Source organism: Myotis daubentonii, chromosome 3 (assembly GCF_963259705.1).
Source record: "Myotis daubentonii chromosome 3, mMyoDau2.1, whole genome shotgun sequence".
NCBI classification, from domain to species: domain Eukaryota; kingdom Metazoa; phylum Chordata; class Mammalia; order Chiroptera; family Vespertilionidae; genus Myotis; species Myotis daubentonii.
The window spans coordinates 208,410,933-208,435,938 of NC_081842.1; the positions used below are offsets into that span (position 1 = coordinate 208,410,933).

The 25,006-nt window shown below is 53.1% G+C and overlaps 1 protein-coding gene across 1 annotated transcript; it reads left to right on the forward strand.

Annotated features, from left to right (window-relative positions):
* Window positions 1-657: 657 nt before the first annotated feature.
* PLA2G2E (phospholipase A2 group IIE) lies at window positions 658-24,766 on the forward strand. The gene is made up of 7 exons (XM_059686248.1): window positions 658-1,476; window positions 1,676-1,820; window positions 2,079-2,185; window positions 4,586-4,717; window positions 22,242-22,380; window positions 22,524-22,630; window positions 24,363-24,766. The coding sequence occupies exons 1-7, from the start codon at window positions 1,419-1,421 to the stop codon at window positions 24,503-24,505; spliced, it is 831 nt and encodes a 276-aa protein (XP_059542231.1). The 5' UTR covers window positions 658-1,418; the 3' UTR covers window positions 24,506-24,766.
* The last annotated feature ends 240 nt before the right edge of the window (window positions 24,767-25,006 follow it).

Consider the following 25,006-nt stretch of genomic DNA (forward strand, 5'->3'; position numbering starts at 1 on the left):
AAGTCCTCACACCCCCACCACCTCCCGCAGAAGCTCACATGAATCCTGGCATTTTGTAGAGGTTGAGTGTGTACTTCCGGTGAATGAATGATTGATGGAATGAATGAATAACAGTAAATGCCTTCCCTTTTCTAAATGCCCCCATTCTTATACCAAATGCCACATTCAGCCAAAGAAAGGAGCAATCCTCGCTCCAGAGATGGGCCTGCTGGCCTGCAGATGAGCCATAGCCTGCGGCAGCGGACACCCCTGCCCTCTCCTGACTGTGGTTCCAGGGAGGCGACTGGTTCTCACACCCAGCGCCTGGTTACGGGAATGGACTGAAGTCAGGAATGAGGCCCCTGGGAAAGATTACAAAGTAATCTACAATTTTGGTATCCGCTAACAGCACATAAGGTTTTTCCATCCTCAGCTCTGTCCTGCCAGCTACTGAGGGGAAGAAAAGGGGATAGCCCAGGGCTATAGGCATGCCAAACTTTGAGTCCACTCACTGGAGGCACTCCCACCCCATTTGCATATCCACCAACTCCCATCCTTCCCTAGGGGGCAGCTATTTAAGGGGAGCTGGAGTTCAGACTTAACAAGAACGGCACTTGGAGCTATTAACACCAGCGTTCTCTGAGAGGTAACACCCCAAAATTCATGCCCTGTCAGGAGTATGGGTCCTGCTCAGTGGCTGCCTTTAAGAGTGGCTGTGTTGGCATATGTGTCCATGTGTATCTATGCATATGTTTGTTGCATACATGGACATATACATGTATGCGCATGATTTGGGGGGATGTGCACAAGTGTGTTGTATGGGTATGTGAGTGATTGTATGAAAGGAGGGCTGCATTAGTGGGTGAGTTCAGGAGTGGGTATATGCATGCATATGTGCGTGACTATACATGCATTTCCGCATGTGTATATGGGTAAGGGGTTGGTAAGTCTTGCAAAGAGAGGGTGCTGTGCTTTAGTTTTGGAAAAAAATATTGGAGATTGGACTTCATAGATGGAATTCCCAAGCCTTGAATCCGGTTGGAACACGTAAGATGTTTCTAATGGGGGTGGGGAAGAGGTGCACAACCTATGACCTTGGGAGTCTCCGAGTTGGTTGGGATGACCTGGTTGCACCCTCCAGGAACTCTCAGTCTGATGGGAAGTGTGGACCTCTCCTGAGCTTACAGTGTGGGGGTCTCCTTGGGTCTGAGGCCTGCATGTGTGTGAAAATAGTCAAACAGAGCTGGGAAGGGTCAGGAGGCCCTGTGTGTGCACGCTCCTTGTGTGTTCGTGTGTGACGAAGGTAGTCATCCTGGATCGAGGAGCATGTCTGTGTGTCCCCCTGAAGGTTCCGTTCTCCAGGGTTTCTGAGCAGGGGGCCAGGGCAGAAGCTAGGACCACCTGGGAGAGGAGTCTAGGCCAATCCATCTGCATTTCTCATGCAGGGGACTGTCCACATGAAGACCCTTCTGTTGTTGGCCTTGACCATGGCCTTTGGTAAGAGCGAACCCTGACCTCTGGCCACAAGGGGGCAGCCCAAGATGAAAGCACCCTTAGCCCCAGCTTTCCTTCCCATTTCCACAGGCCCTCCCTCAGTGGGTGGGAGAGAGGCCCTAGGGGGAGGGGGAGTAGCAGACAGGGGCAGAGAAAGAGGGCACAGGGCCCCAGGCCCCATTCCCAGGCGATGTCCTTCCAGGCCTGCTGCAGACCCACGGAAATTTGCTGGATTTCCAGAAAATGATTGAGTTCGAGACAGGAAAGGACGCCGTGTCCAATTATGGCTTGTATGGTTGCTACTGTGGCTTTGGCGGCAGAGGATCCCCCTTGGATGAAACAGATTGGTGAGACAGCCCCAGCCCTACCCTCCCTCTGCCCACTCGTAGCCCCCACAGGGCTGGGAGCTGCCAGGCAGGTCTGGTGCCCATCGTCACAGAACCCCAGGAGGTCCCAGCTGGAAAAGCAGCCAGCATGTTGGAAACTCTGCTCTAGACCATTGCAACGTCATTGGGTCTCTGCCTAGGGTCAAGGGGCAAGAACATGGGGGACCAGGCTCCCTGGACCTGTGGGGAAGCAGCCCCAAACACATCTCCTCACCACAGGTGCTGCGCCGAACATGACTGTTGCTACGAACGTCTGCAGAAGCAGAAATGTGGCACCAAGTTTCTGAAATACAACTTTGCTTTCCAAAATGGCAAAATCGTCTGTGGTAAGGATGTTCTACTACTTCACCCTGTCTCCTTGGTTTCTCTTACTGAGTGCCCACTGTGCTGGGCACTGTTCTGAGCACCAGAGAGAGAAATACAAACGGGCACCCTGGCCCGTTTAGCTAAGTGGATAGAGCATTGGCCGTGGGTTCAATTCCAGCAGCACGTACCTCTGTTGCAAGCTTGACCCCCAACCCCCAGTTGGGTGCATGCAAGAGGCAACCAATCGATGTGTCTCTTTCACAAATGTGTCTCTTTCACATCAATGTTTCTCTCTGTGTGTGTCTCTCTCCCTCCCTTCCACTCTCCCTAAAAATCAATGGGAAAATATCCTCAGGTGATGAATAACAACAACAACAAAAGCAAAAAAAAAAAAAAAAAGAGGAAGAAATACAAAGGGACAGTGCCCCTGCCTCGGGGAGCTCATAGGTGAGTGGGGAGTAAAGACAAGGAAAACACTAGATGGGAGACTCCAATAGGCAGGAAGCCAAAGGGCAGGGCCCTGAGCACAGGCTGCGGTCCAGGAAGGCTCCTGACAGCCAAGCTGAGTCTTTAAGGCTGTGCAGAGAACCTCCTCCCCCCTGGTGCCTGCACAGCCTTAAAGACTCAGCTTGGATGTCAGGGGCCAGCCTTTTCCCCACCTTCTCCTCCCCGACCTTGGCCATGGGATGCCAAGACGCCTGGTGCCACTCCAACATCATGGTCTTACCCCATAGGAGAGGCCTTCCTACAAGAGGGCTCAGCAGGGTCAAAGGGCCCAAGGGAACTGGGGCAGTTCTGTGAGCCTGAAGGAGAGGGAGTGGGGAGGGATGAGGCTGAAGGAATGGGAGGGGCCCGGCCAAGCCCAAGGCCATTCTGTATTTAGATTTTGTCCTAGAGCAGGGGGAGCTCTTGAAGGAAGGAGTGTCATGAACAGATTTGCATTTGGGAGGATTCCCCCAGGGTGGGCGGAGACCATGGGACTGGGAGGCGGGGGCAGCAGTGAGAAGACCATTGCCATTGGACATATGACAGTGGTAGTCTTGATGGGAGGGCTGAGAGTGTCATTTCAGGTAGAATCAGAGGAGCATGCTGGTTGCCTGGGTAGAGGGATAGGGAGCTGTTGGGTGGGTATCCGGTCCCGTGGATGGAACAGGAGGTGGTCCAGGTGGGTGAAGGGAGGAGGAGTTCTATGTAGACATGTTTAAGAGGCTCCCAGAACACCCAGGGAGACTCGAAGCAGGCAGCTGGATGTAGGGACCGGCAGCTCCAGGGAGGGGTCTGGACAAGGCACGGGTTCAGGACTCACAGCAGAGAGCTGAGAGTGGGATACGCTCGCTCATATGATGTCTAAAGGCCCAGACAGGAGAGAGAGGAGGGCCTGTCAGAGAGGGAGAGGAGAGCTGAGAGAGAAGGAGTGGACAGCCGCAGATTTAACACTAAGTCTCCAGGATAAGGGCTGACAGGCTCCGTGGATTTAGAGGCAGGAAGACCCCTGAGGACCTCACTGGGGCTGTTGCCATGGAGTGTGAGGGCAAATCCAGATCGGGGTGGGCGGGCGGGGGAGAGTGAGTGGGACATGAAGCCAAGATGTCCTGGGGCACGTTTGGCTCTGAAGGGGAGGAGAGAGCTGGGTGGTCAATGGAAGGGTTTGCCCAGTGGCCCCAGATACACTGGTGGGATTTTGAGAAAGCATCGCCTCTCCCCCAGCACCCTGAGCTCTTTAAGATCAGAAATGGTGTCTCCCTGTCATGACCTCTCCGCAGGGCCCTGTGTCTTAGCAGGCTTTGGGTCGTAAGCAATGAGATGCCCAACCACAGGAGGCTTGGGTAGTGGGGAAGTCCGACTGGTCTGGCAGAGGGCAGTGCGGGGAGCGGGTGCGGGGCAGCTTCTCCACCGTGTGGTCAGAGACCCAGCCTTTTCCCACCTTCTGCTCCCCGACCTTGGCCATGGGATGCCAAGACGCCTGGTGCCACTCCAAGCTCATGGCCTTACCCCATAGAAGAGGCTTTCCCCCTCGGAATCTCTATTTGGGGGAGGAAATGAATGCTTCCCACAGCCCCCAGGAGACTTCCCCTGTGGCTCAGTGTCCAGAACAAGGTCACGTGCTCACAGAGACCAATCATTGAAAGGAAAAAGGGAGGAGCGTGAAGTTTACACCAATCACAACCCATTCCCAGGCCCTAGGCTAGGGGCTGGGGTTTGCACCTGGACACACCTGTTGGGAAGAAGAAAGCCTCTCCCAGTGCTTGGGGACGGGCGTCCCCATCTGACTGGGCGCTCACTCCCCGAGGGCAGGAGCTCTGTCTTCCCATCGGAAGGACCTGGAGCCTAGGTGCTTGCCCGGACTAGACGCGTCTGGAGGACAGGGGCCATCGAACATTCCCGAACCCTCAGCCAGGTTTATTTTCTTGTGATTCCAGGGGAGCAGGATTACTGTCGCAGGCAGCTGTGTGAATGTGATAGAGCAGCTGCCTCCTGTTTTGGGAGAAACCTGAACACCTACCAGGAAGACCACCAATTAACATGGTTCTGCCCTGGGAAAAGCCACCAGTGCTGAGGTCCCGCGCCTGGAAGTCTAGCCTCCCACGCTGAGTTTCCCTCTCTGGCCCCCACCCCTCCCCACCGTGGCTAGTTCCTGCAAAGAAGGAAACACCCCTCTCCCATCCCAGAGACAATCCAGGAGCCCCTTGACCCCCAGAGAGAAGCCTTCCTTCCAGAATGAGAAGCCCCGGGGCACGTGGCCTGGCGCCTTTCCCCTCTTCCTTGGGAGGCAGGAGATGTCCCGTCCCCACTGCTCTCCAAGTCCCGCTTCCTGCTTAGCCGTGGCGGCCACATTCCCAGGGTCTCCTCCAAATAAAGCAACTAGTTCATTGGCAAACTGTGTACATGTCTGTGTGTGTGTGTGAGTGTGTATGTGTGAGTGTATATGAGACTGTGTATGGGTGTGTGTGTATGAGTGTGTGTGCGTATGTGGGTGAGTGTGTGTGTGAGGGGGTGTGTGTAAGAGAGTGTGTGTGAGCTGTGTGTATGAGTGAGAGTGTATGTGAATGTGTGTGTGAGTGAATGTGTGTAGGAATGTGTGTATGGGTGTGTGTGCGTGTGTGTATATGTATGTGTGAGTGTGTGTGTGTGTGTATGTGTGAATGTGTGTGAGAATGGGTGTATGGATGTGTGTGTGTGCCCGTATGTGTGCATGTGTGTGCATGTATGTGAGTGAGTGAGTGTGTGTGTGTGTGTGTGTGTGTGTGTGTCTGCCGGCCGTGGTGTGAGAACAAACTGGTCTAAGGCGATGTCATGTCAGGGGTTATAAATACAGACCCCAGTCAGACTGGCTGAGTCACATCCGCCAGGGCCACCTCGCTGAGCCCTTCCCCCCTCATCCCATTGGCGACAGCTTTGGGCTTATTGGAGAAGCGGGAGAGGTACCAGCACCGGTGAGACCCAGCTGTGGCTGCTCCTTCCCATGGGCGAGAGCAGCTCCTGCTGGCCTGTGGGGGAAAACAGGGCCTCGGTCTTGATGTTCCGGGAGCTACGATTCGCACCTCCACGTGCAATATCCTCCTGTGTGTCTGGCCTGGGGGAGGTGGCGCAGGTGTCGCTGGCCAGCAGCTGGATCCCAGGGCGCTATCCCCTCACCGGGGCCGGCTTCCCGGGCTGCCAGTCCCACAGGCCCGTGTTCGGAAGGGCATCGCACCTCGTTGCATGCTGTGTCCCAGCCACCTTGAAATTCAGCATAACCTAGGGCTGTGATGGAGAACCTTTTGAGCTCAGCATGTCAGCATTTTGAAAAACCCTAACTTAACTCTGGTGCTGTGACACATATAGAAATTTTTTGACATTTGCAACCATAGTAAAATAAAGGTTTATATTTTTGATATTTATTTTATATATTTAAGTGCCATTTAACAAAGAAAAATCAACCCCAAAAAATGAGTTTGCGTGTCACCTCTGACGCACGTGTGTCATAGGGTCACCATCACTGACCTAGGGCCCCACTTTTTATTCTGCACTGAGACCCATAAATGACTGCTGGTTGCTACTTGCCCTCCCGTCACCCAGGTTCCGCTGGGATAGTCGCACCTGGGCCTGGTACTTGAACAATCACCATCAGGGTGGCGGTGCCTTCTGTCACTCATCTCCCAGAAGGGCTGCCTTTTACTAATTCGGCATAAAGATGCTTCCTTTGCTGGCGGGAGCCCTGCTCATGTCCACGGCCACCCATAATAAGAGAAATGCACATTAAAACTCCACTGAAATATCATTTGTATGTATCAGAATTGATAAAAACCCAAAAGCATGACAGCCTGCCCTGTCGACAAGGCTGTGGGGGGGGAAGGGCGCTGTGGGAGGGCAAAATGCCCACAGAGCCAATCGGCATATCCATCAACATTATGAATGTGTTTATCCTTTGGCTCGGCGACCCCTCTTCCAGAAATTTGCTCTATGAAGGCACACAGGCACATGCAGAGCAATTCCTGGGGAATTTTTTTATTGCCACATTATTCTGAATTGGATTGGAAATAACCCAAGTATCCGTGTAGAGCGGACTAATGAAATAAGCAATGACGACCTCAAAATGGAATGCATCTGTTTAGGGAGGGAGGCTTTCTCTGTGGCAGATAGGAAATCGCCATGAGCGCAGCCAGGGAAAGGAATGGGGTGAAGGGCAGCGGGGTTGGGGGTGGAGGGTGCTGCATTCATGTAGGAAAGCGTGGAAGTGTGAACACGTATGTGTTGCTATTGCCATAAACCTTAAAGGACACACAAGAATTTCATTAAAATGGCTGCCTACAGAGAGAAAGCAGGGCAAGCATGGGAATGGGGTGGGCACAGATGTGTGAGAGGAAGATTTCTGGATGTGTAATTTTTAGCCCCATGCTTGTATTTCCTATTCAGAAGAAAGTGAGCATCAGCAAACACATTCCCCTCCTCAGACAGCCACCAAATGTTAGACAATATAGTCTCATGCAGGAATTGGCCAACTGCGGCCTGTCGGCCAAGTCTCTCTGCTGCCTAGTTTTGCACAGCTTATAAACTAAGAACGGTGTTTGCATTCTTACATGGCTGGGGTGGGGGGTGGGGGGATCATGAGAAGGACCATATTCTGACGATTCTGTTTCAGGTGATGTATGTTGTCAACTATATTTCCTTTCCTTTAGTGGGTATAGTTGTGTGCATGCAGGTGAATTTGCAGAGGGGAAGGGATGAGTCCTAGATTTGATGATTGCCATTTGGTATCTCCTCCGCCCCAACACCCCCCCCAGATGCTCTGGTCAGGATTTCCTCATGAAACACCTGGGAAGCAGCCACACTGGCAGGAAGCCGCACCCTGAGGTTGAAATCAACCATTCCCTGGGATTTGGGGGTGCGGTGGAGGAGGAAGTAATGAAAACGGCGAGGAAAGAATGGATGAGCAGCCTGTTTTGTCTTTAATAATTCCTCACCAGGCAGGGTATCTGGACTTGAGCATCTCAGCTCTGGCTTCGGGGCAAAGAGGCAAGGCTCCAGGGCACCGCCTGCGTCCTCTCAGACAGTCCCGGCTTCATTCTTCCTGCAGGACCCTGTAGGTTCTTTTGTTAGTGCTTCAAATCCAAGCTTCTCTCCCAGATCTGTAGTTTTGCCAGTTGGTTTTGACAAAGGGAGCCACCGAACCTAGGCCACTTTGCAATCTCAACAGAAGAAAAGGCAATTATACAGGGGTGGGCAAAAATAGGTTTACAGTTGTGAGTATGGGAAACACTTTATTCTTGTATTATTGTATTATTTTTCATGGGAACAACTGTAAGTCTACTTTTGCCCACCCCTGTAGAGTGCCATTATTTTGTGTATAATTTAAAAGCACGCAAACATATATCTAAATAAACAGATGAAGGATAAACTGGTAGTGGAGATGGAGGATAAAGGGGAAAAAATGAATAAAATACAACAGAGTCTTGCACAAACAAATGATGATAGTGTGTTATGAGGAGAAAGTGTGGTGCATTTGGTTAAGCAATTGGTCAATTATAAATGCATTTATTCTTCTACTCAGCAACTCCACTTCTGGAAATCTATATATCTAAAAACCGAAGTGTCCATCCAACTGTCCGACCGGTAGCTATGACACGCACTGACCACCAGGGGGCAGATGTTCAACGCAGGAGCTGCCATGATGTGCACTGGCCATTTAAAAAGAAATGGCACCACAGACCTGGTGCCGACAAACCAACACTCAGCTTTCTCCAAGTGGGACACAGGCCCCGCCACCACCCAGGAGCAACACCCCACCAAATCGCAGTCAATGTTGCCGAGACCCCTTGGTGCAAAATGCGGCCCACAGCCCAGCCCGGAAATGGTCACTGTGGGTGCCAGGTAATGATGTCACGTAGCAACGCCCAGCTTCCTCTCCCTAGCGACTAGCCTCCTTGGAGTTTCTTCAGCCCAGGAATATGACTTGCTTTATAGCCAGGTGCAAACATTTTACACTTTAACCAAATATTTGTGAAGTGTTTTCACGAGCCTTATCTCATTTGATCCTCATAGAAGTCCTGGAGCAGGTAGATAGGAGACTCGGTAGAATCCTATTTTCTTTTCATTAGCCGGAAATGGAGATTTAAAAAGTTTAGAAACTTGACCCGACTGAAAAGAAGTAAGAAATGGTGGACCTTGAAAATGACTTCAGGTTTTCTCACTGCATAGAATATAGTCAAAAACTGCTGCAGTTAAATATTTTACCCTTTGTTCTCCCTGCGTGATCTATAATAATAATCTGCTTCGTGTTGATATTTTCTGCTGTGTTGCTCACAATTACCTGAAAGAGAAGTTGGGCTGCTTCATTGGGTTGGAAAAAGTTTAGCTACATCAGAAAGCAGGTCTAATTAAGCAAGTTTATTCTATATACTAGAGGCCTGGTGCACAAAATTCATGCATGGGCGGAGGTGTCCCTCCGCTCAGCCTGCACCCTCTCACAATCTGGGACCATTGGCTCCTAACCACTGACCTGCCTGCCCGCTTGATCACCCCTAACCACTCTGTATGCCTGCCTCATTGCCCCTAACCACTTGCCTGCCTGCCTGATCACCCCTAACCACTCTGTCTGCCTGCCTCATCGCCCCTAACCACTCACCTGCCTGCCTGATCAACCCTAACTGCCTCTGCCTGCCTACCTGACCACCCCTAACCACTCTGCCTGCCTGCCTGATCACCCCTAACCGCCTCTGCCTTGGACCCTGCTGTTGCAGCTTCATCCGGAAGGACGTCCAGAATGACATCTGGAAGGTAGTTCAGCTGTCCAGTCTAATTAGCATATTACACTTTTATTATTATAGATATTATAGATATAAAAGGCTATATTGACTTGTACATGCACAATACATATAAAGCTCTTGCTGGCGCCAATCACACACATGTGTTTCAATCTCTCATTGTCAATCATGAATTTGGTTGACACTTCTATTATAGAGAAAGGGCAAATAGCGATATTAAAATATTTCTTCTCATTAATTCCCTTTCAATGTGCACAAATCCGTGCACTGGGGCCCTAGTTTACCCTATAAATGTGAGTGTGCACACACATACACACACACCCCCACTGATGCATGAGCAGTATGTAATTGACAAGAGAATCCAAACCCAGAGCTGTCTTGACCCAAAGTCTGGTTTTTCTATCACCCCATGACCTTAGGTAGCTTGACTGGTGTGCCAGTCAGGGTGAATGCCAGCTGCTGTGACAGCCAGATGAGCCTCTGGGTCCTAGTGTACACCATCTGGCAGAATGAAATACCCATTTCTCGTTGATCGCTGCCTCTGGGCTATAGTAACAGGAATCATACATATTCCAAACATCCTTTCCATTTTGCTTTTGTCCTCAGTTTTCAGATGGAGTTAAACTGGCATCCTGCCTGACAGCAAGTAGAGTAGGTAAGGTCAAGTTCACGCTGAGTGGCAGAAGGGTGACCATCTGAGACGAAAAGGCTTCTATAACGGATGTGATGGGCTATTAATTAATTAACAAAATGAGTGAATGGTGGGCTGGGAGCAACTCAAGGATGGAAACCACATCTGGTTCACTGTTAGCTTGGGGTCTGGCTCAGATGCAGCAAATGCTGAGGGTCAAGGACACGGGTGAGGCTGCAAGAATCTGGGGAGGCACATGATGGCACCTAACTGGTCACCCCTTGAGCCACTCACATCCACCATGTCCTCCCGTTATGCCCAGCTTCCACCCAACAACACGGGGCCTGTTACCTTGTGATAAATGATAAGATGCCCGCCATGCTACATTGAAAGGGAGGCTCAAGGCCAACAGGTCACAGAGCCATCTTCGAGGTCCAGTCCAGACTTCCTACAAGACCTGAATCAAGAAGTCCCTGCAGTTTCAGTGGCTTCCAGTTCTTAACTGAATTCATCATCTCCTGCCTCTCACACCCATTTCCGATCTCCTTCATTCACAGCCAGGACCTTGGCTTGTTTCTTGCTCATGTGGCACCAAATGTCACCTTCAGGCAAGAGGAAGAACCCGGCAAAAGCCCTGCACAGGCCCTGGAGGAGACTCAGCTATTTGGATGAGGAACTTGCAGCTCATGGTCTAGAAGGGGACCACCTTGGTCTTCGGGGTCCCACCCAGGGCAGGGCCTGGAGACTCAGGTCTAAGGATGGTACTGTACTTGTCTTAGCTCAAGCAACTCTGGGAATGGACTCTTGGAGAAAAGGATTTCTCTCGAAGAAAAAGCTCTTTCAGGAAAGACTACATTTTCAGGGAGAAAAACCCAGGCTTTCTGCTCATCACCTTCCCGCTTTGATTTCCGGTGCTTTCGTTTGGCCAGTGAAGTGATGAGGCTTTTGCTGGTCTCTGAAGACCTTGAAAATCAAATCCAGACCATCTGAGCTCCTCACATTTAGTTCAAACCGGGAGACTTTTCAAGGGCAAAGCTACCAATGAGCACCAGTCCCCGAGGGAAATAAATCACGCGACCCACTTTCCGCAGCACGGAGGCAACGAAAGGGCCGGCTGGCGGGCCCAGGGACTTTCCCACTTTTCAACTGGGTCCTGGCCTGGGAGTCATTTCCCCCGAGTGACAGCGGGATAGAGAAAGGTCCTCAGAGGCCAGGACAAGCGACGACAAGAGCAGAAACAGTGTCTCAACACCTCCCACTCCCTGACACTCACTTTGTGGCAAGTCCCAGGCCACGCATCTCAAATGCATTTTCTCATTCAGTTTTATTAGCGATCCCATGAGGTAGATGATTCTGTTTTCCCCACTTTCCATTCATCCATTCCACAGGACATTTACTGAGCAATTTTAATGTTCCAGGCACAGAACCCAGCACTGAGGATCCAGCAACAGCCAGACAGGCAAGGTCCCTGCCTCTTGGCACTTATAAGCCCCTGGGAGGAAACCGATGCAGCCAATGAACAAGTCACATGGCGGAAAAGAGAGCCGAAAGTAACGTTAGGAAATGAAACAGGGAAGTAGGAGAGGGTAAGGGAAGGCAGGGTGTGTGGTTGAGGTAGAGTGGCCGGGGGAGCTGCTGCATAGAAGAAGGCACTTGAAGTGATATGAAGTCAGCCCTGAGGAGGTCACGGGAAAGTCAATGCAGGCAGAGGGAGCAGCTGAGGCAAGGGCACAGGGGCCAGATGGATGGAGCTTGACATGCTGGGCAGAAAGAAGGAAGCTGTGGTGCACAACAAAAAAGGAAAGAGCCAAAAGAAGGTGCGGTTAGCCAGCAGGAGAATGGAGGAAATGCAATCTGCTTACTCTTCAGCAACCACATACCTTGGTTGCAGGCTCCATCTCGAGCCCCAGTCAGGGCGCATGTATATGCCCTTGATCGGAATCAAACCCAAGATCCTTCAGTCCATGGGCTGATGCTCTACCCACTGAGCCAAACTGGCTAGGGCTAAATAAAGGTTTATGGGAACACAAGCATGCCCTTTTGTTGGCATGCTGCCTGTGGCTGCTTTTGAGCTATGAGGGCAGAATGAAGTAGTGTGACAGGCCATACGGCACATAAAGCTTCAAATACGGATTACCTGGCCTTTTCTAGAAAAAGCTGGCTGATCCCTGGTATAAGGTCAGTTGAGCTGTCCCTAGGGATGGCCTGTCCATCGGTCTGTGATAAACTGTCTAATGTCCACCCTCCCAGTACATCGGTTCCTCTGTGATGTGACGTGTCATCCTCCCTTTCAGAGGTGGACTCGGTTTCTCCACCTCCTGGCATCTGGACTGGCTCTGTGGCTCACGTTGACCAATAGAATGTAGCTGCCTCGAGTGGGTTTCAGAGCCGGAGACTGGAGAGGTGGCGGAGCTTCTGCCTTTGCCCCCTGGGAACGCCAAGACCCCCTGGTCAGAAAGCTGGTCGACCAAATGGAGGAGGAGTTGTCCCATCGCATCCTGGTGCAGGAGAGAATGGAGGTGCCCAGCTGGCAGCCAGCACCAACCACCAGACACGGCAGTGAGGCCGTCGGGACCTCCTAGCCCCGTGGACCCTCCGGCTGATGGCAGCCCAGGTGAGACACACTCCAACCCCGGAACTGTGAGGGACGGTAAGTTGCTGTTGCTAAGCCACTGTGTTGGGGGTGGCTCATCACCAGCAGTAGATGACTAGGCCCCAGGCCCTTTCGCATCTGGAATCTCCTGCTAAGAATCCCACCACGTGCAGGGCCATGGCAGAGTCTCGCGCAATCATCTCACAGCTCAGCTGAGGAAATAGCAGCCCGGAGCTGCAGTGGGTTGGTGAGTGGCAGAGCCGAAGCCTGAGCTCTCACCTCGTCTGGGATTCCTCCCTCCAGTCTGTGCCTCAGGCTGCTAAAGGTCTGAAGGAGCGGCGTCCCTGAGCGCTGGGCACTGGTGATGTCAGCGGATAGATCCCAGGAGAGAGGAAGCTCAGCCGTTTTATGAAATCCAGGTCACAAAACAGAGACCAAGGTCACCTGGGTACCTCCAGGGAGGGCGGAGCGGCAGGCTCTGGGAGATCAAAGCACAAATGGTCAGAGGAGGCGGCTGAGGTCAACCTCAGTGCATCCAAGGAACAGACACCAGCTTCCAGGACCCTGGGCCTCAGGGCATGAGTGAGAGAGCTCAAGGCGTATCCCTAAACTCGCCACTGGGAGGCAGCACGGAGCAACAGCATCAGACTCGGATTCCGCCTTGGCCTGTGAATTGGGCAGCCCCGGGTCCTGGGGCTGGTTGCTTCCTGGGGAGACACTGAGCCTGTTTTGTCATCTGGAAAACACTCTCTTCACAGGCTGTGGTGGGAGTTAATGCAAAACCCCTGGAACAACCTGGAGGTGCGATCAGTGCACAGCGCAGACCTGAGAGAAAGACCAGAGGGAGCCCTGCCCTGGGCCCCACGCACCAAGGACCCCACATATCACAGACATGCCATCCATACTCACACACAGACACGCCACCCATACACACGCACAGACACGCCATCCATACTCACACACAGACACGCTATCCATACACACAGACATGTCACCTACACACACACAGACATATACACATCCATACACACACACAGACATGCCACCCATACACACACAGACATGCCAGCCATATACACACAGACACATCTATACACACACACACATCTATACACTCACAGACATGCCACTCATACTCACAGACATGCCACCCATACACACACACAGACAGGGCACCCATACACACAGAGACACACACATCCGTACACACACAGACATACACACAGACACACACAAACTTCCATACACACCCAGACATCCACATTGATATACACATACACAAAAATCCATACACACACATATACACAGACACACACATCCATACACACACATACATCCATCCACACACACACCGTCTCACCAGCTGAGTAATTTCGCCAATTCAGGGTGGGAGTTATTAGTTTCAGCTGCTTACTCCATTTGCTCCGGGACAAGACCTGCGACGCGTCTGCCTATACCACCGCCATCTTCTATAGCTTTTAAAATAATTGTAAAAAGTATATAATATAATCTTTGGGATATATATATATATATATATATATATATATATATATATATATATATGATGGTCTTTCCAAGTTAAATTTCAAGACTTTAACTGAGGGATGGCTTTTGAAACATTTCACGGGCCCTGGAGTGTTTTCAAAAATTTGTTCTCTCTTCTTAAAAGAAATATTTTTTAATTAAGCTGATCTGATATACTTGAAATCACATGGAAAGCTTTATCAAATAAAAATTAACAAATATATTTTATTTATATACGTATATTTTAAATATTATAAAGTTTTAACCTCTCAGGGAGGGCAGGCAAAGTTGCTGAAATATGTAAGTTAAGCTGAATTTTTCAGCAACATAATTTTAAAAGACAAAAGCCCCAGGCAGCCTGCTTTAAGATAGGCTGGGGGTGGGGCAGCGTTTGTACCTCATGGATCAGACGTATAAGTTTACTTACTTTGCTTTTTCAATAAAGATGCCTACTTTATTTACTTAAAAAATTAGCTTTTGCCCTAACTTGTTTGGCTCAGTGGATAGATCATCAGCCTGCGGACTGAATGGTCCCAGGTTCGATTCCAGCCAAGGGCATGTACCTTGGTTGCAGGCACATCCCCGTTAGGGGGTGTGCAGGAGGCAGCTGATCTATGTTTCTCTCTCATCGATGTTTCTAACTCTCTATTCCTCTCCCTTCCTCTCTGTAAAAAATCAATAAAATATATATTTTTTAAAATTAGCTTTTTAAAATATTATCAAGGTCTCATATAAATTCAGTTAAATAAGAAGCCAAAATGTTAAGCAATTGATTCTAGTAAAAAGAGATTACTGAAAACTCCTATAATCCCTCTGTATATGCAAATGAGCCAAAAAGAATACTATTTAAAAGTAAATTTTAAGCTTAATAAAAAGAAGAAATTTTAAAATTTTGAAATCTCTCTTGCTAATATTTACAGGGTAAACTGAAGGTTATTATTCAAACATTAAATCTAATCAATAGTGGTCACCATAAATATAAAGAGAGTCACTTAAATATAGCCATGAGGGTATAGGTCAGCATCTAAAAAGCAGTCATGTATGGTTACTTGGTGTAAAAGAAAAAAAAAAAAAAGGAGGGAAGGAGGAAGAAGGTTTTTAAAAGAAACTCTCTAGAGTTGGCCTAGAAATTACTCTGGAAGGAAATTTTAAAAAAGGATATTTCCTTCAAATGTCTGGAAAACTAATTAAAAATCAATGTATTGGGCCTCAAAAAGAAAAGTTATTTGTGTTTTTGCCTTCCTTAACAAAGCTCATGTGGGTAAGTTCAATTAGTGTCATTTACTGTCCACAGCCAAGGACAAGTAAAATTAGAAAATAAGCCTTATTTCAGACTAATTTAAATTGGCAAATTGAAATAAATATTCAAGGGAACTTAAGTTGTACTGGGCAGGAAACTATTCTTAAAGCATTAACTAATTTTTTACTGATAGTTCATCTCATAGTAAAAACTGCTTAACATGCAATGAATTCAGGCCAGTCATATTTCTGTGCAAAGAATTAAATTAAAAGCTATCAAGAATACATTGCAAGATTTCCAAAAGCCTCTTAATATTATTTAAATCAAAAAAGGGGGGGATAGTGGAGAAATATCCTGTAAGTAAAGTACATCAAGCTTTAATTACTTAAAATTGTTTACTTTAAAATTATTTTTCACTTGTAATGCTGATGGCAAGACATACATGGTGTCAGAATAAGCCAAAGGAAAATGGTTTGGAAGAATGAAAGATTCCCAAGTCTAGTTTATAGAAAGGATTCCTTTATTAACCTTTGGTCAAGAATATTTCCAGAAAATTCCTCCAAGCCTGTGTAGATTCCTACAACAATGCATCCCAGAGAGGAACTAACCAGACTACTCCACCCACAGAGAGCGGTGGCCCCAAGCAACACGCTGATGACAAAGGAGAAACAGTCCAGAGATGGAGATGGTGAGGACGCCTTGTCATGCTAGCAGTCAGCACCTATGCGTCGCTGCAGGGTGCCCACGACCAAGCCAAAGAAGGTCAGACCTGCATTTGCCACCGTTTGTCCACCATCTAGAACTGGAATATCATTGTTGTCATGTCACAAGAGACTGTAATTGGAAAGAGGACTCAGAACTGTTGGCCCAGAAAGGAGCTTACTGCAGTCTGATTCCTTTGATGCCTGGCAGCAATTTAAAGGGACATGATAGAACTCAATCCTTTCCATTGAATTTAAAAATCTTAAAAGGACCCAAGTTCTGTAAATGACATACATTTTTGTTAAATTTATTAAAACAAAAAGGGGGATATGCTGGGGGCTAATTCCAGCAGGTCATAAATGCAAGAAGTTCATCAAAACGTTGGTGAACCTTGGGCCTTTCAGCATGGCTAAAAATCTGCATATATAATACCTGCTGCTGGAACAGTCAAAAGCAGTTCCCCCAACCTGATACCAAACCTTACCTTTGATATGTATATCTGCTTTGCTTTAGGGAAATTTTTTGTTAATAAAAAGCGAGGGATCCAGAGATTTGGAGAACTTGGTTACTATAGCTAAGTCTCCTCTGGCTCCCCCCAAGAATGCCTTCCAAATTTATATTTCATGTCTAGTCTCTTTATTAATTGACCACAGCCCTTTCTCCAGATTCCTGAACCCTTCTAGATGCTGAGAAACACCCCGGCACCTGCAGGTTCCAGGTATTGTTCTATTAACTCCGCCAAAAATGTGACAAGACAGATGCTGTTATTATCCGTCCCACTGTACAGATGGGAAAATAGAGCCAGGACACTGTGGCAATCAGAGTAAAGGGGCCCCTCACATTGGGCAGGGCCTACACATGCTCCCCTTCTCTCCTCCCTCCTCCCCACCCTCCCCCCCCCACCCCTCCCACACACAGGCACTTACAAACACACGTATCTCAGCAAAACTCACAGGCCTTGTTCTGCACGTGGCACCTGCTCCAACCTCTGGGCATCCTTGCTCCCCAGGGCCCTCCCCCACCTACCCACTTGGGTCAGCAGTGATGCATCTGTGGGATGAGGGGCCTCGGTTTCCTCTCCCTCCCATGACCACTGCACCCATGAAGGGGGTGTGGCCCGACGCACTCACACCCCTCCTCAGGCTGTCACCCACCCAGCGCGCCCAGCACAGCCCCGCCCTGTCATCCATGCGTGGGGGCCCCCTGCGTCCTGGCCTTCTCTTCCTTGCTGGAGTCCCTCCTATTCGCTCTCCTCTCGGCAGCCAGAGCATCTTGTCCCAACATGGGTATGAGCGGGACACCTCCTTGCTTCAAGCCCTCACTGGCGTTCCATTGTTCCCTAGACAAAAACCAACAAGGTGTGGCTGTATCCGTCTATAATGACACTGGTCACCTTATGAAAGGTGACGACAGGCCCCGACCAAGGGTTCTTGCTCTTTACTCTCCATCACAAATGGAGAACCCAGCTGTGATGACAGCTGTTCCCACGGAAGGGACCAGCCTCCCTGGCCTTCGGGTGCCCACAGGGGCTCCCCATTTGGGGTGAAAACAGCTGCCTCGTTCTCATGGGGGACGCTCAGGCCCTCTTCAGCGTTCTGCGAACTCTAGGCCACCTGCCCATCGGGCTCAAGCAAAAGGTTCCCTGTGAGGTCAATGGAAGGGCAAGGTCCCTGGGTCAACTTTCCTTCAAGGCTGCCCCATCCCCAGCCCAGCTACCCAGCCTCCTTTCTACCCCACCTGGGTACCATGTCCCTCGGACACCGGGCCTTTGCACAGGCTGCTTCTTTATGTAAATTCTCTCCAGTTCCATCTTCACCCAGTTAACTCCTTGAGATCCCTGCTAAGTCATTTCTTCCTCAGAGATGCGCTCCCTGACCTCCTGCTCAGGTCAGACGCCCTGTTAAATGTCCTCATGGCCCCATGGAACATTCTGCCAGGCTACTTACCTCTCTTTGCAAGTTTCCATTCAGTAGGTAGTTACTAATGTCTGTCTGTCTCCTGGACTGTCAGACCAGGAGGGCAGGAATCATACCCGGTTTTGCTCTCCTGTGTATCCCCCGCATGGAGTAAATCCTCGATATAGTGTATTGACCGAACAGGCAAAGACTCCCTCGGAGCACCCCACTCCGCTGGGAGTCTGCAGGGTTCTTCAGGGAAGCAGCAGAAGTGGTGCGATCCGCCGACTGAGAGGCCCAGTCTGGTGCTGGCACTGCAGGAGCTACATACGTGCAGTCGTCTTGCCGTTGTTATTGTTAGGATGGTGACGATGATGCCTTCTAAACCCAGAGACGGAGGGCAGAGCTCTGTGCCCTCCACTCACCTCTGCCCCAGACACCCTCCACCATGGAGGTTAAGACCTGCAGAGTAGGGACACTAATCCCACCAAAATGCTGGGGGCCCTGGCCCAGCTGCGTGGGATGGGGGTGGGGTGGGGGTGCTTTGGGGTACTGGATTGGCAGCTGTCCTCTGTGGCCAGGTAAGGAGGGAGGGAGGGAGGGAGGCACCCAATATTTCTGGGCCCCTCCTTGTGGGCATGGCACTTTGCAAAGGATTTACACATCTTGTTTCCTTTCCACTTAGTATGGATGATGAAGCTGGGCCCAGAGAGGTGACAGGACCGGCTAAGGTCGCACAGCTTCTGAGTGGTGGCGCTCACACGCTAGTCCCAGTCCTGCTGGTGCAGAGACAACCTGGTGAGAGAACCAGAAAGCCAACCTCATCTCCTGAATGCCTGAAACTCTCTTCCAAATCCAAGTCTGTTCGACACCCCCACTTCAAACGTCAGCTGGAGACACGTCCTCCAGGAAGCCCGCCTGGATTTCCCCGTCTGGCTCTGGCCCTACAATCCTGTTTTCTGTGACAGGTACACGCACTGGTAGGGGCTGGCAGGGGCCCCATCCTGGCCAGGCCAGGATTCAAAATGGCTCACAAAGGGATTATCTCGGAAACGCCGCCGCCCTCACGGGGAAACACCCCGAAGCTGCTGCAGGAAGGGCTGTGGGCCAAGCCTGCCCAGGAGTCAAAGCTAAGTCTTGGCTATTTAGGAGGCAGCTCCTCAGTGACTCACCGTTTGGGCTTTTGTGACCCAGGCCAGGAGCCAGGGGCTGCCAGGAGGTGCCCTCATTAAAACCAAAAGGCGATGGTGAGCACAGAGGGGCCGATGACTCACCGCAGCCGGGGCTCCTGGCCAGTGGGCTCACCTCTCCGGCCCCTGGGCCCCCAAGTCTGCTCTGAGTGGGTGAGAGCCCAGCATGAAGAGTCCCAGGAGGAGCTTCCAGCAAGAAGTGGGAGGGGCAGGAGGCGGGGCCGCACCCAACTTCCCTGACTTTACTCTCATGTCAAAAGCCTTTCATTCCAACCCTGTGCCAGGGATCCCAGCCGCCAGCCTGCCTGTTCCTCTCCCAGGGGACACCTCCCAGGACTCCATCCTGGTGGCGGGGAGAGGGAATCTGGGCTGGGACGCTTTCCTGTCTGCAGTGTGCAACCGCCTCTCCTCTGAAAGGTCAAGGCCAGGCTCCCAGTCAGCTCCCGGGAGGGTGCTCCTGGCCTGCGGTCAGCTCAGGGCCGCAGCACGGCTTCTGTCGTGGGCCCGGGCACTTCTGCTTTCGTGGGCCTTCTCCTGCGTTAAAAAAAGAAAAGAAAGCAAATGTTGTGACCTCATTGGTATGGAGAGAAATAGAAGGCAGATTGGATGATAGTCGTTCTTCTGATTTTAAAGAAATTAGAACATTGTGAGACATCGAAAGGCATCGTGGGCGCTGGGCAGTGTGCCTCCTGTTGGCAATTAGTTAAGCCCTTTGATCTGCCTGGCCCAGATCCTGCTCACCATGGACGTAGGCGTGTGCCTCAGTTTGCCTCTCTGTAGAGTGGGCATGATGGTAGCAGCCGCCTCGTGGGGCTATGAGATCCCACTGAGGGGGGCTGGGCGCAGTCCGGCACAGACTAAGTGCTCCGTGTGGGCTCCCCGCGTAGCTGCATGTGAGCTTCACACGAAGGAGGCAGGGGTGCGATGCCTTCTCTCCTCATGATAGGAAAACCAGGTTCTGAGCTGGGGAAAGGACCTGCCAACAGCCACATAACAGCCCTGTGGCTCAGTGGTTAGAGTATCGGCCGGCGCACCAAAGGGTGGCGGGTTCGATTCCTGGTCAAGGGCACATACCTGGGTTGCAGGTCGGTCCCGGCCCCCATCAGGGCATATGAAGGAGGCAACTGATTGATGTCTCTCTCACATCAATGTTTCTCTCTCTCTCTCTCTCTCTCTCTCTCTCTCTCTCTCTCTCTCTCTCTCTCTCTTTCCCCCCCTCTCCCTCCCTCCTTCTCTCTCTCTTTGCCTCCTTTCCACTGTCTCTAAAAATTGGTGGAGAAAATATCCTCGGGTGAGGATTAACAAATAAACCAAAAAGCCACGCAATAAATGATGGACTTGGGACTCGGAGGCCAAGATGAAGCAGCTCCCAGGCCCCACAGGTTGATGGAAGTGGTTGGTCAAGTTATCCCAGTCCCAGGCCAGGAAGGAGGAGGGCCGGGCAGGAGGGAGACGCGCCAGGACCGGGTCTGGCCTCAGTTCTGCCCAAGTGGCCTCCAGGGAGGGGCAGCCGCCGGCCAACCAGGCGCTGTGAGCCCAGGGCCGGTGGGGTTGGCATTTCTGACCACGACAGAGCCACCCTCTCCTCTATCCCTCCGACCGTGGGGACAGCAGCTCGCCCTGGGGGACAAGCTGGGCTGGGGGCTGCTGTCTCCCCGCCCAGCCCCTAGGTGACCGCAGCGAGCTGGAATGCGGGTTCTCCCGCTGACTCAGGCCCCCTTCTCTGGCAGCCGCACTGCCCCACTGCTGGGGAGCTGGGGGAGACAGGACTGGCACCTGGGAGGTTTTCACTGCTTATCACATCAGCAGGAGCCGCCCCAGGAAAGGACAGGAAAGGAAAACCCCGGCGGAGCTCCCAGCCTTCGGCCGTAGGTTCTTGGACAAAGGCCGCCCAGGCCCCGGTGTCCTGCGGGGGTCAAGCGGCTGTTGGCTACCCTCTGGGCAGCACGGAGGCCGGGGGGAGGCGCAGGGAGAAAGGACGGACGTGGCGCTCCCAGGCCACGTGAGCTTCCGTGTCTCGGCCTCTCTGGGCCTCAGTGGCTGCATCAGTAAAACAGGGGTGAGATCAAAATACCCAGAATGCAAAGCCCCTGGCACCGCCCCTGCCCGGAGCCCATCAGCAGGAGCCGCAGAGGGCTGGGGAAGGGGCACGGAGATGGACGGGAAGGCCTGAGAACAGACAGCCAGAGGGCCCCTCCCCCGGGCCTTGGCCCGTCAGACCTGGAAGTGTGTTTGCATCACTGGGCACTCAGGGGTTAATGATGGGGAGTGGACAGGGCCGGGTATTTAACTATTAAGGAAGCGCCCGCCCCACAGACCAGAGGTGCCCCTGCTCACCTCCTTCTCTGCAGCCCAGGTCCCAGGTCCCAGCTCCCAGCCCCGGTCCTGCTCACCGCCCCTCCCCCAAGATGAAGCCTCCCCCTCTTCTGACCTTCCTTAGCCTCCTGGGTAAGTGATCTCTGTGACCTTCACCCTTCCCCTGACCCAGCCAGGAGCCCCAAACTCCCCGGCCCGGGGAGGGTGTGGTGGGTCATCCTGAGGCCAGTCCTGCTTGAGCCAGCACTGGCCATTGGGAGGGTGCGGGTGGGAGGGATACCTCGGAGGCGGCCTGGGGGGCATGAGGAAGGGGTTGGCTGGGACCCCACACAGCACACACCCTCGCCTCCATGGTGGAAGGATCTGGAGGGACCGGGTAGGTCCAGGTGGTTAGGAAGCCCAGCTGGTGGCTTCCGATGGCACGTGGTGGGAACAGGGTGTGTCTGGGGGCCCAGGCCTGCCAGCTGGGGAGGGTCAGGACCCGGGAGAGACTTGGGGAACAGTGGGGTTATCCTGGGAGGTGGCAGAGGAGAGCGGGAGGGGATTGGGCGCAGTGACATGACGGGGGGAGGTGCAGTGACCCAGGTGCAATGGAGATATTATTACCGATTAGCGTTATTGATATTGGGAGGGAGGTGCTGGGGACACGAGGTTAACTGGACAGCCAGAGAGATGTCTGACTGGGACAGGAGGGGACCTCAGGGGACGCTCAGGGATCTGAGGGCACCGCCCGCCCTGCAGTGGCCCTGGCTGGCGGGAACCTGCTCCAGTTTGGGGTGATGATTGAGAAGATGACCGGGAAGTCGGCGCTGCAGTACAACGACTACGGCTGCTACTGCGGCATCGGCGGCTCCCACTGGCCGGTGGACCCGACGGACTGGTGAGCGGGAGGCCCACGGGGGCCTGTCTGGGGGGGGGAGGAGCTGGGGGAGCACCCCGGGAGGAGGGAGGAGCCGAGGCCATCTAGAAAGGGGGGCTGGCCTCTCCTGGGAGCCCCCGAGCAGGCCCTGGTGACCCTTCCAGGTGCTGCCATGCCCACGACTGCTGCTACGGGCGCCTGCAGAAGCTGGGCTGCGAGCCCAAACTGGAGCGGTACCTTTTCTCGGCCAGCAAGAGCAACATCCTCTGCTGTGAGTGATGCTCCGAATGCCAGGGAGGGGGCTGGCGTCAGGCAAGAAGCCCCTCCTGACGGAGACCCTGGCGCCGGGCCCTGGGCTGGAGGGATGGGGTCTCCCGCCATCACAGAACCGGAGAGGCATGTCCACCCCCACCTGCTCCGCCTGGCACCCAATCTAGAGCCCTGTGATCCCTCGGGCCCTGCCCTGGCCTCAGGCGCTTCCCCCACCCAGAGGCCTCCCTGTTCCAGGGGCTGGGAGAGGAGCCAAGGGCCAGAGCTGAGCCAGGGCCCTGAGGGGCCGCACCCACACACCCTCCCCAGGCCTGGCAGCAGCTCGAGGTAAACCCCCAGGACAGAGCCTCAGGGCATGGGCCCAGGCAGAGAGCAGGCGCTCTGATCTGGGACAGCAGACGCCATGCCTGAAGGCTGCCTCCCCCAGGGGCCGCCAGGCTGGGCCCATTTGCTCAGCGTTGCCAGGCCCCATGCCCGCTTGGACCAGCTCCCTTTCCTCTGGTCCCCACCCTGAGAAGCAGCCTGGACCAAGTCAGAGTGAGGAGGGCTTCACGCAGCCCAGCCCCCGCGGAGCCCAGACCAGCTAACCCAGCCATCTTCCAGCTGCAAAGCCGGGCGGCCTGGAGGGGGAGCCGGCACAGGGTGGGGCGCAGGGAGGGTCACAGAAGACTCAGCTCAGACCCCGGGTTTGTGCTGGGGGCGGGCAGAGCCAGGACTACAACCACCGGGGCAGATTTGGCTCAGTTTCTTGCTCCTGCAGCCATCTGCTCAGCGAGGCAGCTTTGTCAGGGAGTGAGCTCCCCAGCCCTGGGGGTGCCTGCAAGGCCGGATGGCCCCAGTCAGGACAGTGCTGGGAGGTGTCAGGTGGGTATGGACACAGGCTCGGGGCTGGGCACCCCTCGAAAGCCTCTTCCTCCTCATCTATGAAATGGAGGTAGTCACACTCACTTGCGCAGCTTCAGTCCAGCTCCTGCAGGAACCAACCAAAAGAACTGACTCGACCCTTAAGCCCCTTCCAACTCAGTTTTGCTGAAATAGCACGAAAAATGGAGAGCGACCGCCCAGAGGAAAGAGCCCGGGACATTTCTGAGCTGTGGACGTGTTCCTGGGGACAGAAAGAGCCAGGGCCACTGGGGCAGACAGGCAGGGAGGGAAGGCGAGGCTTAGGGCCCCCGGTGCCTGGTACCAGTTCTGCTCCCCCGCTGGGTGGGGGCACACATGTGAGGGGGATGGGCAAGGTAACTGTCAGAGAAATGGGCTCCGTCCACTCACAGAACCAAGGACAGGGGCCCAGCCTCCGGCCCCACGGCCTCCAGTCTGGGCACAGGCTGCTCTGGGCACGCACAGCCCATCTGGGATTGGGTCGCTGTCATTCGTAATTTTCCTCTTGGCTTGATGGCTGCAATCCCCCATCAGCAATACTTCACATGGGGCAGGAGCTGCCTAGAAATCCCCCCTCCTCCCTTATCCCGCCCCCCCCCCCCGCCACAGATGAGAGTTAGTGGACCAGCTGCAGGGTGGAAGCGGGTGGGAGGGAGGGGGAGGGCAGAGGAGCGAGCTGGGGGAGGAGGACCAGCTTGCAGCCTCCCAGCATCCTGGCCTGGCAGCCCTCCTGTGTCCGCCCTGTCTCTCACCCATCCCTGAGACGTCCCCATGAGAATGAGCTTCCAGCAGAGCAGGGGTGAGACCGTGGACCCGGAGCCTCGGGTCCCTGACTCGCCTTGTCCCCGCAGCCGGCAGAACGGCCTGCCAGCAAGAGACCTGCAAGTGTGACAAGACGGCTGCACTCTGCTTTCGCCAAAACCTGGACACCTACGACCGCAAATACGTCCGCTACCCCAACAAGCTGTGCACAGGCCCCAGCCCACCCTGCTAAGGCTGTGCCCCCCCTCCTCCCTGTGGCCTTCTGAGGCCCCGCCTCCAGCTGCTGCAGCCCCAGGCCTGGGGAGCATGGGCACCAAAGGCCCTCCTTCTGGAACATTCCTTTCCTGCAAACCCATCCCACCCTGAGGATGCCCAGAGTGTGGCCGGGACCATTGCTGGCCTCCCAGGCCATGCACCCCTTAGCAAGAGGCAGGCCCCGGAAGCTTCAGCACCCAGAAGATTCCATAACCCACCCCTGGACTCTCAGCTCCCTCTTCTCAGTGAATGCTTCCCATCCTATATAATAAAGAGGTGATATGCAAATTAACCCCCACACCCTCACAAGATGGCTGCCTACGACCAGGCCGGCAGGGGGGTTAGTGAGGGACGACCAAATGACTGAACAGCAGGCTGCGTGGGGCAACCAGGCCGGTGGGGGTGGGGGGCAGTTGGGGGCAACCAGGCAGGGCAGGTGAGCGATTAGGAGCCAGCGGTCCAGGATTGTGAGAGGGAT